At 34.8% G+C, this 14,615-nt stretch overlaps 1 protein-coding gene across 1 annotated transcript in view; it reads right to left on the reverse strand.

Annotated features, from left to right (window-relative positions):
• ITGA8 (integrin subunit alpha 8) overlaps positions 1-14,615 on the reverse strand; it is a 205,931-nt gene that overhangs the window by 21,542 nt on the left and 169,774 nt on the right. Inside the window, exon 27 of the mRNA XM_074192923.1 lies at positions 10,772-10,885. Within this exon, the coding sequence (XP_074049024.1) occupies positions 10,772-10,885 (114 nt within the window). The remainder of the gene's footprint in view (positions 1-10,771; positions 10,886-14,615) is intronic.

The following is a 14,615-nucleotide window of genomic DNA, read 5'->3' on the forward strand; positions in this document are numbered from 1 at the left end:
ATGAAGAAAAAAAGTTACTGTCTAAACTTGCTGAATAAGTTACAAGTAGAGTTGAAATGGTTAATGTGGATATATGGGCTAACAATGTTATATATGTATAACCAATATTAGATTGCTTTCTCTCAGGGGGAGGAGAGAGGGAAGGGAGGGAGAAAATTGTGATACTCAAAACCTTATTTTAAAAAATAATTGTTGAAAACCATATTTGCATATAATTGGAAAAAATAAATTAAAAAGAAAAAAGTAAAGTCAAATATGACGCTGTAGTAACTGTCATGTAGTGACCAGTGCCCATCTGGTTACATCTATGAACTAATACAATAGGATGGCAAGAAACTCTCCAAGAAAAGATTTCATTAAACAGCTAAAAATTAGGGTGAATAAGTTTTGCAATGGTTTTTAGCTATCTAAAAAACCTCTAACCTGGGGGCCACTAGGTGGTGTAGTGGATAAAACACCGGTCCTGGAGTCAGGAGTACCCGGGTTCAAATCCGGTCTCAGACACTTAATAATTATCTAGGTGTGGCCTTGGGCAAGCCACTTAACCCCATTTGCCTTGCAAAAACCTAAAACAAAAAAACCCCCCTCTAATCTGGAGTGATTAATTTCTTGATTCAATATACTTGATATACTTTTGTTATATTTTTGATATATTAAATTTTTGATATATTAATTTTTTTGATATATTAAAAAAATTCAAAAATCATAACAAAGAGTGGAAGTGGGAAAAAAGTCAGTATGTATCATTTTGAGTTCCTAAAAAGATGTATAAAATTTATTGTTTTCAAATAAATACAGTAAGGAACAAAAGTTTCCAGAACTGAAACTTTAATGGCTACTTGGCTATAGCACAATTTTGTTTATTGTATTTAAAAGAAACTTTGAAAATGTTTGAATTTGTTTGCTATTTTAAGTAGGTGAACAATGACACCCTTGCATATGTTTAAATGAAAGCCTCCCAGGAGATAAAGATAAGCTACTATTGAGTCCCATAAAATTGTTACAAGTGTTTATTATTATAAGAATAATTGTAGAAGAAACTTACTGAATTCCTGTCAAATGGGAAGAGCTCAATCTTTCTGAAAGCAGTTATCTATCTATCCTATCTTTTCATCTATCCATCTACCTAAGCTACCCCTAGCAGTAGAAATCCCATACTATTAATTTGTAGACAGTTTTTTCAGCTCCATAATCTATAACATCTTCCTAGTATCTAAATAAAGATCCCCCAACATCTTTATAATTTAAGCCCATTTTCGCTTTGTTGCCTTGTGACATGAGCTTAGATTTAAACACTTTGTCTTAAATAATAGCATCACTCTTTAGTACAGAGGTTATTAATTTATTAATTTTGTGTGTTAAGGTTCCTTTTGGCTTCCTTTGAGGAAGCCAATGGAATGCTTCTTCAGAATAATGATAGTTGCATAAAATAAAATATGCTCATTACAAAAGGAGCCAATTATATTGAAATATAGTCATCAAAAATATTAAAAACAACTATTTTTAATCATTTGAAAAGATATTTAAAACACTACTCCAGAATCAAGAACATTTGATTAATCTTTTTATCTTTATAGGATAATTAACCCCATTCATGAGCTGAAAATGAGCTCAAAGATGTCTAATTTCATCTATCATTTGAAAAATGAAGAAACTGGTATGGCTAGGTGGTACAGTGGATAGAGCACTGGCCCTGGAGTCAGGAGTACCTGAGTTCAAATCAGCCTCAGACATTTAATAATTACCTGGCTGTGTGGCCTTGGGCAAGCCACTTAACCCCATTGCCTTGTAAAAAACAAAACAAAACTAAAAAAAAAAGGAAAATGAAGAAACTGAGTCCCAGGGAAAGAAAGTGACTGGATTAATATTGCCTAGACTAATAGCCTGCAGTCAAAACCATATTCTAACTCCCAATCATATCCTATTTTCATTATACCATGGCTTGATTCTGGGATCATTTTGATGATTTATCTCCAGTTTCTTTCTTTCTTTTCCTTCCTTCCTTCCTTCCTTCCTTCCTTCCTTCCTTCCTTCCTTCCTTCCTTCCTTCCTTCCTTCCTTCCTTCCTTCCTTCCTTCCTCTTTTTTTTTTTTTGATTTTGCTGCAAGGGAATAGGGTTAAGTGACTTTCCAAAGGTCACAAAACTAAATAAGTATTATCTGAGGTCAGATTTGAACTAAGATCCTCCTTATTCCAGGACTGATGCTTTATCCACTGCACCACCTATCTGCCTCTTATATCTATTTTCTTGACTTTTTGCTGTCTGCCCAGGCCTGATTAATCTTATTGGGTCACTCAATCATGATCTTAATTATATATGAGTTTGAACAACTTTGCTCATGATTTTACCTCCCATATATTTGGTGGTTGCAATCCAGCTTCTAATAGATACATATTTACCTAATAAATCACTCTGACAGATACAGTGGAGATCCTAAGGATCCTGATTTCATAGTCTTTTTTAATATGAGAATTGTATTATATAATGCCATTTCATTCTTGTTCTGATTTTGTCAGATTCCTATTCAAAATCCTTTGATAGCTTCCATTGGTTTCTGGTATAAAATCTGAAGTCCTCCTTTTGGCATTCAAATTTCTTCACAATATGACTCCTACTTATGTGTCTAGCTTTATTGACCACTATTCCCACTTTTCTTAATAGTGTATTCAAACCACTCATGGCTGGGAATCAATCCCACTCAATTGTGAACACATATTATCTTAATCTCAACTTCCACCCTTGCCTTACCTAACCCCTGATTCACAATTAAATCAATAAAAAAAATCAGCTATCTTTTTTAATCATTTAAATTTTTTATATTTTTATTTAATTAATTTTTATTATTGTGTTAGGTACTAGAGTTTCAAAATAAAAGGAAAGTCCTCCCAGTTCTCAATCTAATGCAGAAGAGAGCCAAATCTATTATCCTCATGTTCCAGGTATGTGGAAATTAACCAAAGGATTATCTGGAACTCTGAGGATGCCATACCTCTTACTCAAGACTTTCTCTGCTTCCACATTCATTTATAACTAACCACTCTCCTTGCTTATACACTACTGTTGACAAATCGCTCACATTGCTTCCACTCAGTTATTCCAACCAAATACCAAATCTCCCAGGAGAGCCCTTATACTACTTTTAATATACCTACATATCATCACAATGAAATCTATTCTGTCAGCTGATATAATCAAAGAACATACTGACATTGTTAGGTGATAAGTAATAAGCACACAATACCAGCTCCTGATAGTTTATAACTTTCTGAACAAATTGCAAACATCCTGAGGGTTGAGACCAAGTACTGCTCTTTCCAGATTAGGAGTACAGTGCCCTGGAAAAGCAGCAACTTGCCATGAATGAATTAGAGCATGGATCTATCTAAGCACCTTCTTTCAAAATAACCTTGTGAGACAGATAGTTTCTGCATTATTATCATCATCCCCATTTAATGAATTAGAAAACTGAGGCTCAGGGAGGTCAAATGACTTGCTCTTGGTCACATAGATGGTAGTTGTCACAGCCCAAATTCCATTTCAGGGTTTTCTGTGTTCAGATATAGCTCTCTTTCTGCTACAATACATTGGTACATAGTAGGTACATAATGAATGCTAATTGGATTGGATCAAATTGCTATCTGGCAGCTGTTGAAATAAACCTGAACCTGTAAATTTATTGGAATTTCATGGAAGGGAATAGCAGGTCCCTTGCCAAAAAAACAAGTTTTCAAGGAAGACATTTTGGGTAGGGCAAACAGTTGGAGTAATAATTTGGAAACTGGAATGTTCTCCACTGCTGACCTGCACAATATGGAGGGGTCCTAGGCAGCAAGAAATAGAGGAAAAATGGTTGGGGTCTAACTTGTTCATGGCTTTCAATGCCAGTCAAAGGAGTCTGGCAATGAAATGCACTAAAAATTTTTGAATAGGGGAAGATAAAAATTGTTTTAAGATGAAATTCATTATGAAATGCAAGATGGATTTCTTTTTAGAAAAGCAGTATAGGTCATTTCAACTATTCAGTCTCATTAGGTTTTGCTGGATTTTCCAAAGCATCATCCTATTTCTCTTTCTCTACATGTCCTATTCTTCCCCTTCCTGCCTTAACAAATGAGTTCATCTTTAATTTGTTGAATTTTCTCACCAAGAAAATTCCCATCAAGTTGAAGTGTTTAAATTTTCTCCACTCAAAACCTTGTCTGAAATGTACCAGTGATCCATGACTGAATCCTGCATTGAGGAAAACTATCTTCTATTGGTTCCAATCCAGTGAAATGCAGCATCTGTCTGATGTGGAAGGGTACATGCAATAAATGGTTTAGATGATTTATTTTTCCTAATGCCTATAAGGAATAGGGTTTACTTACTATTTTGGATAGAAGTTTTCTACCAGACTGGGGAATGGACATATGGAAAATTGGAGAAATGCTATAAAGATATCATGAACATTCACAAAAAGGCACTTAGCAAAAAAAAAAGTGACTATTCACATACTCTGATCCTATTTCAGACATATAGACAGAATTTGGATCTAAAAGAAATAAAGCTGTGGGCAAGTGGGGAGGGAGTTAAAGGAAAATTCAAAATACAATTTACTCCCCTAATTCTCTACAAAAGTCCCCAACATTTTTGACAAGAAATCTAATTTTTGCTTTCCTGAAATGATCACAAGTCACAGGGCCAGGGCAATTGGCAGCTGAATCTATAGGCCTTGCAAATCATCTGGGTCTTTGCTTTGGGACCTCTTCTAAAAAGTCATAGACATGTCTTTGGTAAATACATGGGTTATTGTGTAAATTTTGCAGCCTGGGTAGCTCTGACTTAGTGGGTATTCTTTTAATCACACTCTTTATTTAACAACCATCACATTGGGGTGGGATAAGGATTAGGGGATTTATTCTCCCATCTAGTAATTTATTCTAATAACAGCAATCACCGCCATATTGAAGGATTTTGAAAACTTGAAAAAAACAGCTGGGGTTAATATCCCTTGACAGAAACTTGGCCCATCCACTCACCTTAGCCAGTCATTAATACTACGGAAATGCCCTGCACCTCCTTGATAACTACTTCATTTAAATTGAGGTTAGGAGACCACTGGCTGCCTCTGTTATGTACTTTTGTAGAACAATTTGCTTTCTGTAATGGTACATATAAAAGTTATGGGGTTGGCAACTAATAGAGATGGAGGTTTTTGACTTGGACAAACACCTAGTATATGCTGGCAGATGACTGTTCTTCCCTACTCCCACCCTCCAGCTTTCTAACTCATTTTCAAGGAGCACTTTATTTTTGACCACATGGACAATTTATGGCGCCTGAGCTTAAAAATTCACCATTTACTGGAAACAAAAGCCTTGTGGTCTGAAATAAAAAGCTTAAGCAATTACTGGCAAACGTTTAAACCTCCAAGCAGACTTTATGTTTCATGGAGCAGTCATAGGTCCCAAGATAATCTGAATAAATTGAAAGAAAATATTTTCTGGATGGACCATGGACAAAGGAGCACTTACGAGCATCATATGCCAAAATGGTCGTCCACAGATTTTCAATGGGATACCAAATATCATGTTGGGGAAGGAAGGAAGGCTGTATGACAAAACTATTAAATAAGAAAGTACATAGGTTTAAAGGAAAGCTCATAAATCTATCTTCTTTGGTATTAAGTTCCTATGTATTAAATAAGCAGGAATTTGGAATGTGAGACTTTGGGAGACAGGAGCTAAGTGCCCACAAGTAAGAATTTTAATGATATGATAGAAGGTACATCAACCTCATTTGTTCCCTGTAAGAACTCACTAAGTAACCAAAAAATAAACAAGAAAGACCTTTGGAGAAAACTGAATGAGAACAGAAAGAAATATATCTTTTTATCAGCAGCATAAGGTGATCATATATATATTAGGACATAAAAACCTCAAAATCAAATGTAGAAAGGCAGAGATATCCATTGTATTTTTCAATCACAATGCAACATAAATTACATTCAACAAAGGCAATGGAAAGATAGGTTAAAAATGAATGGAAAACTAAACAATCTAATCCCTTAAAATAAGCAGGTTGAATCATAGAAACAATCAGTAATTTCATTACAGTGAATGACAATGAAACAACATATCAAAATTTACAGAATCCAGTGACAGTAACACTTAGGGAAGATTTTGTTTCTCTAAATTTTTATATCAACAAAATAAAAAAAAGAATAGATCAATGAATTAGGTATGTAGCTAAGAAAAAAAAAAGAACAGATCAAAAAACCCCAATTGAACACCAAAATGAGAATCCAGAAAAATCAGAGGTGAGATTAATAAGATTTAAAGTGGAAAAAAAAAAGCAGAGGTGGCTAGGTAGCACAGTGGATAGAGCACTGGCCCTGAACACAGGAGTACCTGAGTTCAAACCTGACCTCAGGCACTTAATAATTACCTAGCTGTGTGGCCTTGGGCAAACCACTTAACCCCTTTAGGCCTTGCAAAAACCTAAAAAAAAAAAAGGCATAAAAAAAGCAAACTATTGAGCTAATAAATGAATCTAGGAGCAGGTTTTATTGGGGGGGTGCAATAAAATAGATAAGTCATTGGTTAATTTGATTTTAAAAAAAGGCACATCAGCAGCCATCTAATTCAGCGCATGCTTAAAAGAATTCCAATTATGTTGTATCTGATAATGGCTACTCAGCCTATTTGATGACTTTCAATGAGTGGGAATTTACTATTTCCTGAGGCAGCCTATTTTATTTATAGATAAATATAATTCTAAGTAATTTTTGTTGACAACAAGTTTAAATTTGAACTTTTCCAACTCCCACTTATGGATCCTTGTTCCAGCCTTTGGGACTAAATAGAAAAAAAAATCTCATTCTTCCACCACTAGAAAATGGGGACATCATATTCCCACTGAGTTTTTTTTCTCTCCAGGTCAATTCCCTCAAAGCCTTTTATTATTCTGGTTGCTTTTTTCCTACACTGTTTGACTTATCTATAGGTAAGAGACAGGGTCTGGACCTGGGATTTCATTGCTATAGGGAAATCTCTGGTTAAGAAACTCAAATGGCTAGAACACAGAGTATATAAAAAGATTATTAAATCATGTCTGACATGATATTTATGACTCCATTTGGGTTTTTTTGGTTGAAGTGGTTTTCCACTTCCTTCTCTAGTTCATTTTTTAGATGAGGAAACTGAGTCAAATAGGGCTAAGTAACTTGCCCATAGTCACACAGCTAATGAGTATTGGTCAGATTTTTGAACTCAGGAAGATGAACCTTACTGTCTTCAAGTTTGGAATTCTATATACTGTGCCACCTAGCACAATGTAGAGTAATCCTAAGCAAATCCATACAGTGGATTCAACTTTGTAATATTCTATTAAAAAAAAAAAAGCTAGGGAGCCAGAAAACCAAGATATTACTGAGGTCATATGTTACTTATAAGAGGAAATGTATATTCTTACAAAAGCAACTGAAAAATTATTTTATAATATTCCTTAGAAGAAATACTAAAGTTCCCTGGTTTTTATATTGAGGGTTTCTAAGAAATTTAAGATCGTATAATAAATAAAGGTCAGGGAAATAATCATATTAAATAGAAGGAATACAACAATTATTTAGAATTAAGTGAAATGCTTGGATGTTCTGACCTGGCTCAATACACAGTTATAATAAAAATTTCTTTTATTTGTAGTGTCTATATTTTCAAAATATGGCTCACAAACAAGCCAATCCTCTCCTCTCTTCTTTTTTTTTTATCTAGTTTCAAAAATTTTCCTCTTCATCTGTTGTTTTTGTTTTTTGGTGATGCAATGGATAGAGCACTGGCCTTGGAGTCAAGAGGATAGGAGCTCAAATCTGGCCTCAGACACTAGACTCATAGCTGTGTGACCTTGGGCAAGTCACTTAAAATTAATGGCCTCACATCCAGAGCCATCTCCAGGCATCCTGATCCATATCTGGCCATTGGATCCAGTTGGCTCTGGAGGAAAAAGTGAGGTTGGTGATTTAGTACAACAGCCCCTCACTTAAATCAAACTCATGTATTTGTCATGACATCACCTCCCCTGTCATGGTCTTCTTTGAGAATGAAGGACAACATTACATCACATTATATTACATTACATTACATTACATTACATTACATTTTGATTCTTCTTTCTTGACAAGGACCAATGTGACATCACAAGGGGTGATGTCTTGACTTGGGCATGAATGAATCAATATATGAATGAGTGAATAATCAAGCATTCTAGTAAGCAAATACAAGTAAGCAACACAGTCTCTGCCTTCAAGGAATTTTTTACATTTTTATGGAGACAATAGCACATAAAGGGGAAGAACCAGAAGATGACTGGGCACACATATCATGCAGTTTGGAAATGCCCAGAAAGTAGAGTGGTGACCAGGCTCTGGGTAAGATAGAGTAAAGGCTCACTCAACAGAGCCCCAGTTTCAAGGGGCAGAGTCTGAGTTGCCCAGGGAAAGGGATAAAGAAGACGTCCCCAGTGAAAGTGGCAAGGTTTTGAAATGTCTTAAATATTTTCAATTTGGTGTCTACACTTCTTCATAATCTGACCCTTTTCTATATTTCCAAAACATTAAGGTTGAAAACTATCTTTGCATGTTGTTGGAAAATAAATGTTTATTTTTTAAAAAAGAGTATTGAGCCCTTAGACGACTAACTTTCCTCTTTGAATCTTAGTCTCTCCATTTGCAGTGTTAATACCACTAACCATCTGACTATGATGGAAGACATTTTATAAACTTTGAAACACTATATAAATATTAATTATTATAGAATTTTTCACTATAATAAAATGCTTTCCCCCATTATAGCAACTACTTCTTTTTGTGAAAATTAGTCAAAGTTTCAGTGTCATCTATAATACTCTTTCTCTGGTTAAAAATCTTATCCCAGATTAATCAGTGCTATCTTCAAATCTGGATAGAAAAAGAAATCTATTCTCAAGTGTAAGTTTTGTTAAAGAAAACAAAGCTTTAGGGATTTTAGAGTCCTTTAAAGAGTTTCACTGAAAATAGTTTAAGACATTTTGAAACCTTCCAAAACTATGATCAAAGGTAGTAATCATTTTTAGAAATTTAGCTTTAAGATTGTAAAAGTGATTCCATGACTATGTTGGAATGAGGTAGAGAATCATGTCATTACAGGAAGTAAGATTGGAGCTGGTGATAATATAACTCATTTCCAGACTCTTTCTGAATGGAAAAAAAAAAAGGACTTGCGGTTTGTGATGCATTTAATTGAATAGTGGGTAGTCAAAGTATGCATTTAGTTAACACACAAATCGATAAAAATGGGTCCAGGGTGGAACTTCTCTGCTATGGCCTGAAAAACTTATGCACCCTTATCTATAGTCTTTCTTTTTTAAAAATGCCAATATATTTTCATTAATGATATATGAATACCAAAGATTCCAAAGAATTCAAGTTGTAGGTCACTCAAAGGGCAATGAAGTGATGCATGAACAGGCTGCAGCATATTGTTAGCAAAGAATTGCTAACCAAAATACCATAAAAGAATATCATTGAAATTGGAAGGTAACAGAAATCTCTATTGGGTTGAGTGATGGAAGAGAAACAGTGGACATCCCCTACGGTCCATTGATATCCAGGCAAATGATCTAGAACAGGGGTTCTCATTCTTATCTTGTGTCATAGACTCTTTTGGCAATAGAGGCTTAGGGAGTTTTCAGAAAAATGTTTAAAAGTGCATAAAATAAAATATATTTCTACAAAAGAAACCAATTACACTGACAAATAGTTACTTAGAACATCTAAAAGTACAGATTCATTGACCCTAGAGTAAGAAGATCTCTGGATCACTGAGTCAAACTCTTGCTGATGGGAGAGCATGGGCAAGAGTTACATTAGATGAGAAGGCAACCTACCAGTGGAAGGAGTATTCATTTCTATGAGATCAAAGATTTATTGAAGTTATTATGATCTCAATCTATTAAAGAAAATTAAACTACAGGGGAAATCTAGCCAGAAGCAAAAGTTGTGACTACTTGAAGGCAATACTTACACGATTACATCCTATGGGATCTTCCATTTGATCTTGGATGGGATTTTGAACTAAGCCCAATAAAAAAATGTATTTCTATGAGGACATACAATTTGATTCACAACATGTATTTTTTTTAAATGAGATTGAGAGTAAACTAATTGAAATAGTTGAAGAAATCTCAGAACAAATAGGTGGTTAGATAATTTTTTTTAAAGAAGCATGGCTTTTTTTTTCAAAGGGAAATCCTTAGTTCTTAACATAAAAGAGAAATAAAATGATTAAATAAGCCATTAATTCCCCCCCATGGCAAGATTATCCACTGTCTCACAGATAATCCAAAGCAACGAGCCAGCTAAAAATAATATAAAATATAATATATGCACTGGAACCTTTTTTAAAATGCTATTCTTTAAGTCTATGTTATTGAACATATTACAGATAAAATGACTTTATTTTACATCTTTTGGTACTAGAATAATTGAATTCCCTTAGAGAGAGAGAGAGACCAGGAAGGAATCTTCTTGTAGGGAATGATTTTTCAAAGGGAATATATGACAGGCTTTGCATTTACCTTTGAATACAGTGCAGTTCTAAGATGTAAGAACACTTTAAATCCATTTAATGCCCAACTGAGCTAGGGCTAGCTCACCTCAGTGAAATTTCTTTAAAAATGAAATTTCTTTAAAAAATGGCAGTCTGTTTTGGCTTTGAAAACAGATTCTATTTGAAGTCCAATTTGCACTTTCATTACCTGGAGAAAAGTGTGGGCCCATAAGCGTGCTCTGACTTTCAAGACTGCGCTCTCACCTCCTTCCAATCGTCCAACCATACAAGATATTTGCATACACTCGATGTTCGTACAGTTCTGTAAAAGCAGAAAAGGTACCTTAATGGATTGCAATTTTGTATCAATTGGCTCATGGGAATTCTTCATATTTTCTTATCTATGGAGATCATTTCATGATAAATTAAGTCTTATGTTAGCAGAAGCTATTTCTTTGTCTATCAAGAAGGAATAGACACTTAAAAGGTGAGATTCCAGAATGCTAAAACTTTCCCTAGAATTCTAGTATGAGAGAACTAAATTGTGTTGTTTGTTTTCACAAGGTAATGGGGTTAAGTGACTTGCACAAGGTCACACAGCTATGTCAGTATTAAGTATCTGAGACTGAATTTGAATTCAGGTTCTCCTGACTCCATCCACTGCTCTATCCACTAAGCCATCTAGCTGCCCCTTCTATACTATTTCCAATCCATAGAACCCTCATAAGTGTATATCATAATAATTTCAGGATGAAGTTTCATATAGAGAATTTCCTGCAGGAATAGATCATAGTTTTGGTGAAGATTGCATTGTTCTTTGCCTTTATTTTTTTTCTGATACCACAAATGCTAGTGTGTAGATTTCACAAAATGTCCTCATTCTGTTTAGATTATTTAGATAATGATGCTGCTGAAAATAATAATAGAGCATTTATATAGCATTTTTAAGGTTTGAAAAGAGATTTACAAATACTATCTAATTTTAATACTCATAATAACCTTATGATTCCATTTTACAGACGAAGAAAATGAAATAGGTTAAAAGATTTGCTCAAGGTCAAATAGCTACTAAGGATTTTAAATGGTATTTGAACTCAGGTCTTTCTGAATCTAAGTTCAGTGTTTTCTCCCCTGCACCCACTAGCTGAATGATCTTACAATATTCCTATAACCTCCTATTCTACTTGAATTTCCTTCTTTCTTTCACCTAAGTTCATTTTTTTTTAAGGTTTTTGCAAGGCAGATGGGGTTAAGTGGTTTGCCCAAGGCCACACAGCTAGATAATTATTAAGTGTCTGAGGCCGCATTTGAACCCAGGTATTCCTGACTCCAAGGCCGGTGCTTTATCCACTGTGCCACCTAGCCGCCCCTTAAGTTCATTTTTAAAATATACTTTATATGACCCTGGATCATGTAAGTCTGAAAGCAACTGCTAAGACAGGATTCATGTTAAAAACTCATATTTATATGGTTTCTTAAGGTTTATAGGACATTTTCTTCACCATGACTTGAAGTGGGTAATGAAAACATTTTCATTCCCATTATGTTGGTGACAGAAGATACAGGCAAGTCAAGTGACCTGCCCAGTGTGACACATATAGAAAGTATTAGAGATGAGTATAGAGCCCAAGTCCTCTGACTCAATGTCAATGCTACACCACCTTGCTGATCATGGCTACTCTATAATAGCACCAGGAGAAATATTTAAGTTAAGAAACCCAATTTACATAATTGAATGACTGGTACTTGGAAGTTAGTTTGTCTCTGTGTCTCAATTACTCTCTCTGAATACAAATTAGGTACTTTTGGAGATTCCATTAATTCCTCTGGCTCTACTGATTACATCAGAGACACTTACTAGATAGTTCCTCCCTAGTGTCTCCCCTGGAAATCTGACAAATTTTATTTTTTAAATTTATTTTTATTTATTTAAGGTAATGGGATTAAGTGACTTGCCAAGGTCACACAGCTAGGCAATTATTAAGTGTCTGAGATCAGGTCCTCCTGACTCCAGGGCTGGTGCTCTATCCACTATATCAGCTAGCTGCCCTCAACAAATTTTCTTTTAAGTATTCCTCACTGAATGAAGTACATATGTTCTTGAAAAGTTGCCTTTAAGATGAGATTTAGGAAGATGAATTCTATTTTCCTTTTGCACTGTATTATTGAAAAATAATTTCAGTCCTAATAGGAAGGATGAGCAGTGTGTTATGAATGACCAGTTTTTGAGTCAGCAAAATTTTACTTTAATAGAACTGATAAAATAAGGGAATTATTTCGTTTTATTCTTAAGACTCATTATTCAAAAGTGAGTTGTAGGCTACCAAGGTCTAACAAGAAGGTACATTGACCTGGAAGTCCCAGCTCTGTCAATGCTTAGGGGTGTGACTTAAAGACAATTAAGTTACTTAGAGTTTGGGGAGGGTCTCCATGACTCATCCTTTTGTTTAAAGGAAGTCTGGTGAGGTCATTGGCTCCTTCTCAGAAAAAATGTTTTTAAATACATAAAATACCTAGGATGACAAAGAAAACCTCGATAATTGAAAAACAGTTATAAAAACAATAAATAAATTCACAGTCCCTTGGAAAAAATGATCCCTAAAGTCCCTATCAGCTAAATCAATCCAAATTCCATAGATGCTTTGTATATATGGAGGTCACATACTACATAGATATTTAAGCGCTGAGAGAATTTGATTCATAAACTTTTAATGAATCACTACACATTACTTTTAATTAGTAATGATAATAATGCATATCAATGCTCCCAAGTTTTAGGCTATGCATCAAATTTGACAAAAATTTATTAAGGGTCATTGCTAGGGCATTTCTCATAATTATCCATGTCTCTTTATTGTCAGCTTCCGCAGACCAACAATACAACATACATTATTTTTGAGGTTAGGAGAGTAATAAAACTGGTCATATTCTCTTCAGTCTCTTACCCTGGAAATGAAGTAGACCAGGAATGGAGAGTGTGACCTTGTTCTTTTTAAAAAGATGTAGGCCATAAATGCTGTCTATTTGGGGCAAGACCTGCTTTAGAATCTCTCTGGTCTGGTTCTCTGATAGGAATTGTGTAAAAATGTATTAGCCAAAAGTTTTGGTCCAAAAATTACATTTTTGTTGTAACTGATAAGAGTTTCTTGATGCAAATTTGATATTATGATTCCTCCCCACAAAGATGCTGGAATTCTCTCCTTTTAAATTCCTCATCAGAAATGTGATCGAATAAGTCTTGTTAACAAAACAAAAGCCGTAGGAGGTTTTATTTAACTTTTGATTTCTGATCCAGTTTTGCATCATCATTCTTTATCTAGAGTTATTTTAGCAGTTTGACTTGAGGACAAAGAGTGAGGGGAAAATGATCTGTAATTTTGTAAACAATAAGAAATAAAGAGAAATCAGAATGCTAATTAGTATAATCAAGTAATTAATATGGAAACAGATGGTTGGATTTTTATGCTCTGTAACTTGTAAGTTCTGGGTGGTTTGCAGAAGTAGAAAAGTCCAAAAAGAAAACTGATGAAGAGAGAGAATTTGATCTTGGAATTGGAATTCAAATATACACAGCTTTGTTTTAGAAATATTGCATTTGAGCATGGGAAATGGGCACAAAGGAAAGACACAAATCCCAGAGTATCCCATGGTGTTTGCATAGAGGACTTGGAGCTGATAAACAGGTAGAAATTTCCATGGATGGTTTATGTCACTCAAGAGATATGGGAATTGGCTCTAATGATAGTCATTAGCTGGAGGGAAAATTGATGTGTAAGGTCAAGGACATTATTCAGGGACTAGCTAGGCAGTGGGAGTTTAGATAACAGTAGAGACTATGGGTTCAGGAACAGGGCTGAACGTTGATTTTGGAATGGACCCAATCTGAGTGGCCACACCAGAATTAATTATCTCTTTGTATCTTCTAGATTAGATGGGATTTTCAAGGTCCATTAGGGCCTGAACTTGATCTCCTGTGGTTTGCCTTGATTCTGAATTCTATCTGTCCTTTGGCTTTGCTCCATACTGAGCCATCAGAGCTGCATCCTGCAAAA

The sequence above is a fragment of the Macrotis lagotis genome, chromosome 7 (genome assembly GCF_037893015.1).
Source record: "Macrotis lagotis isolate mMagLag1 chromosome 7, bilby.v1.9.chrom.fasta, whole genome shotgun sequence".
Taxonomy (NCBI): domain Eukaryota; kingdom Metazoa; phylum Chordata; class Mammalia; order Peramelemorphia; family Peramelidae; genus Macrotis; species Macrotis lagotis.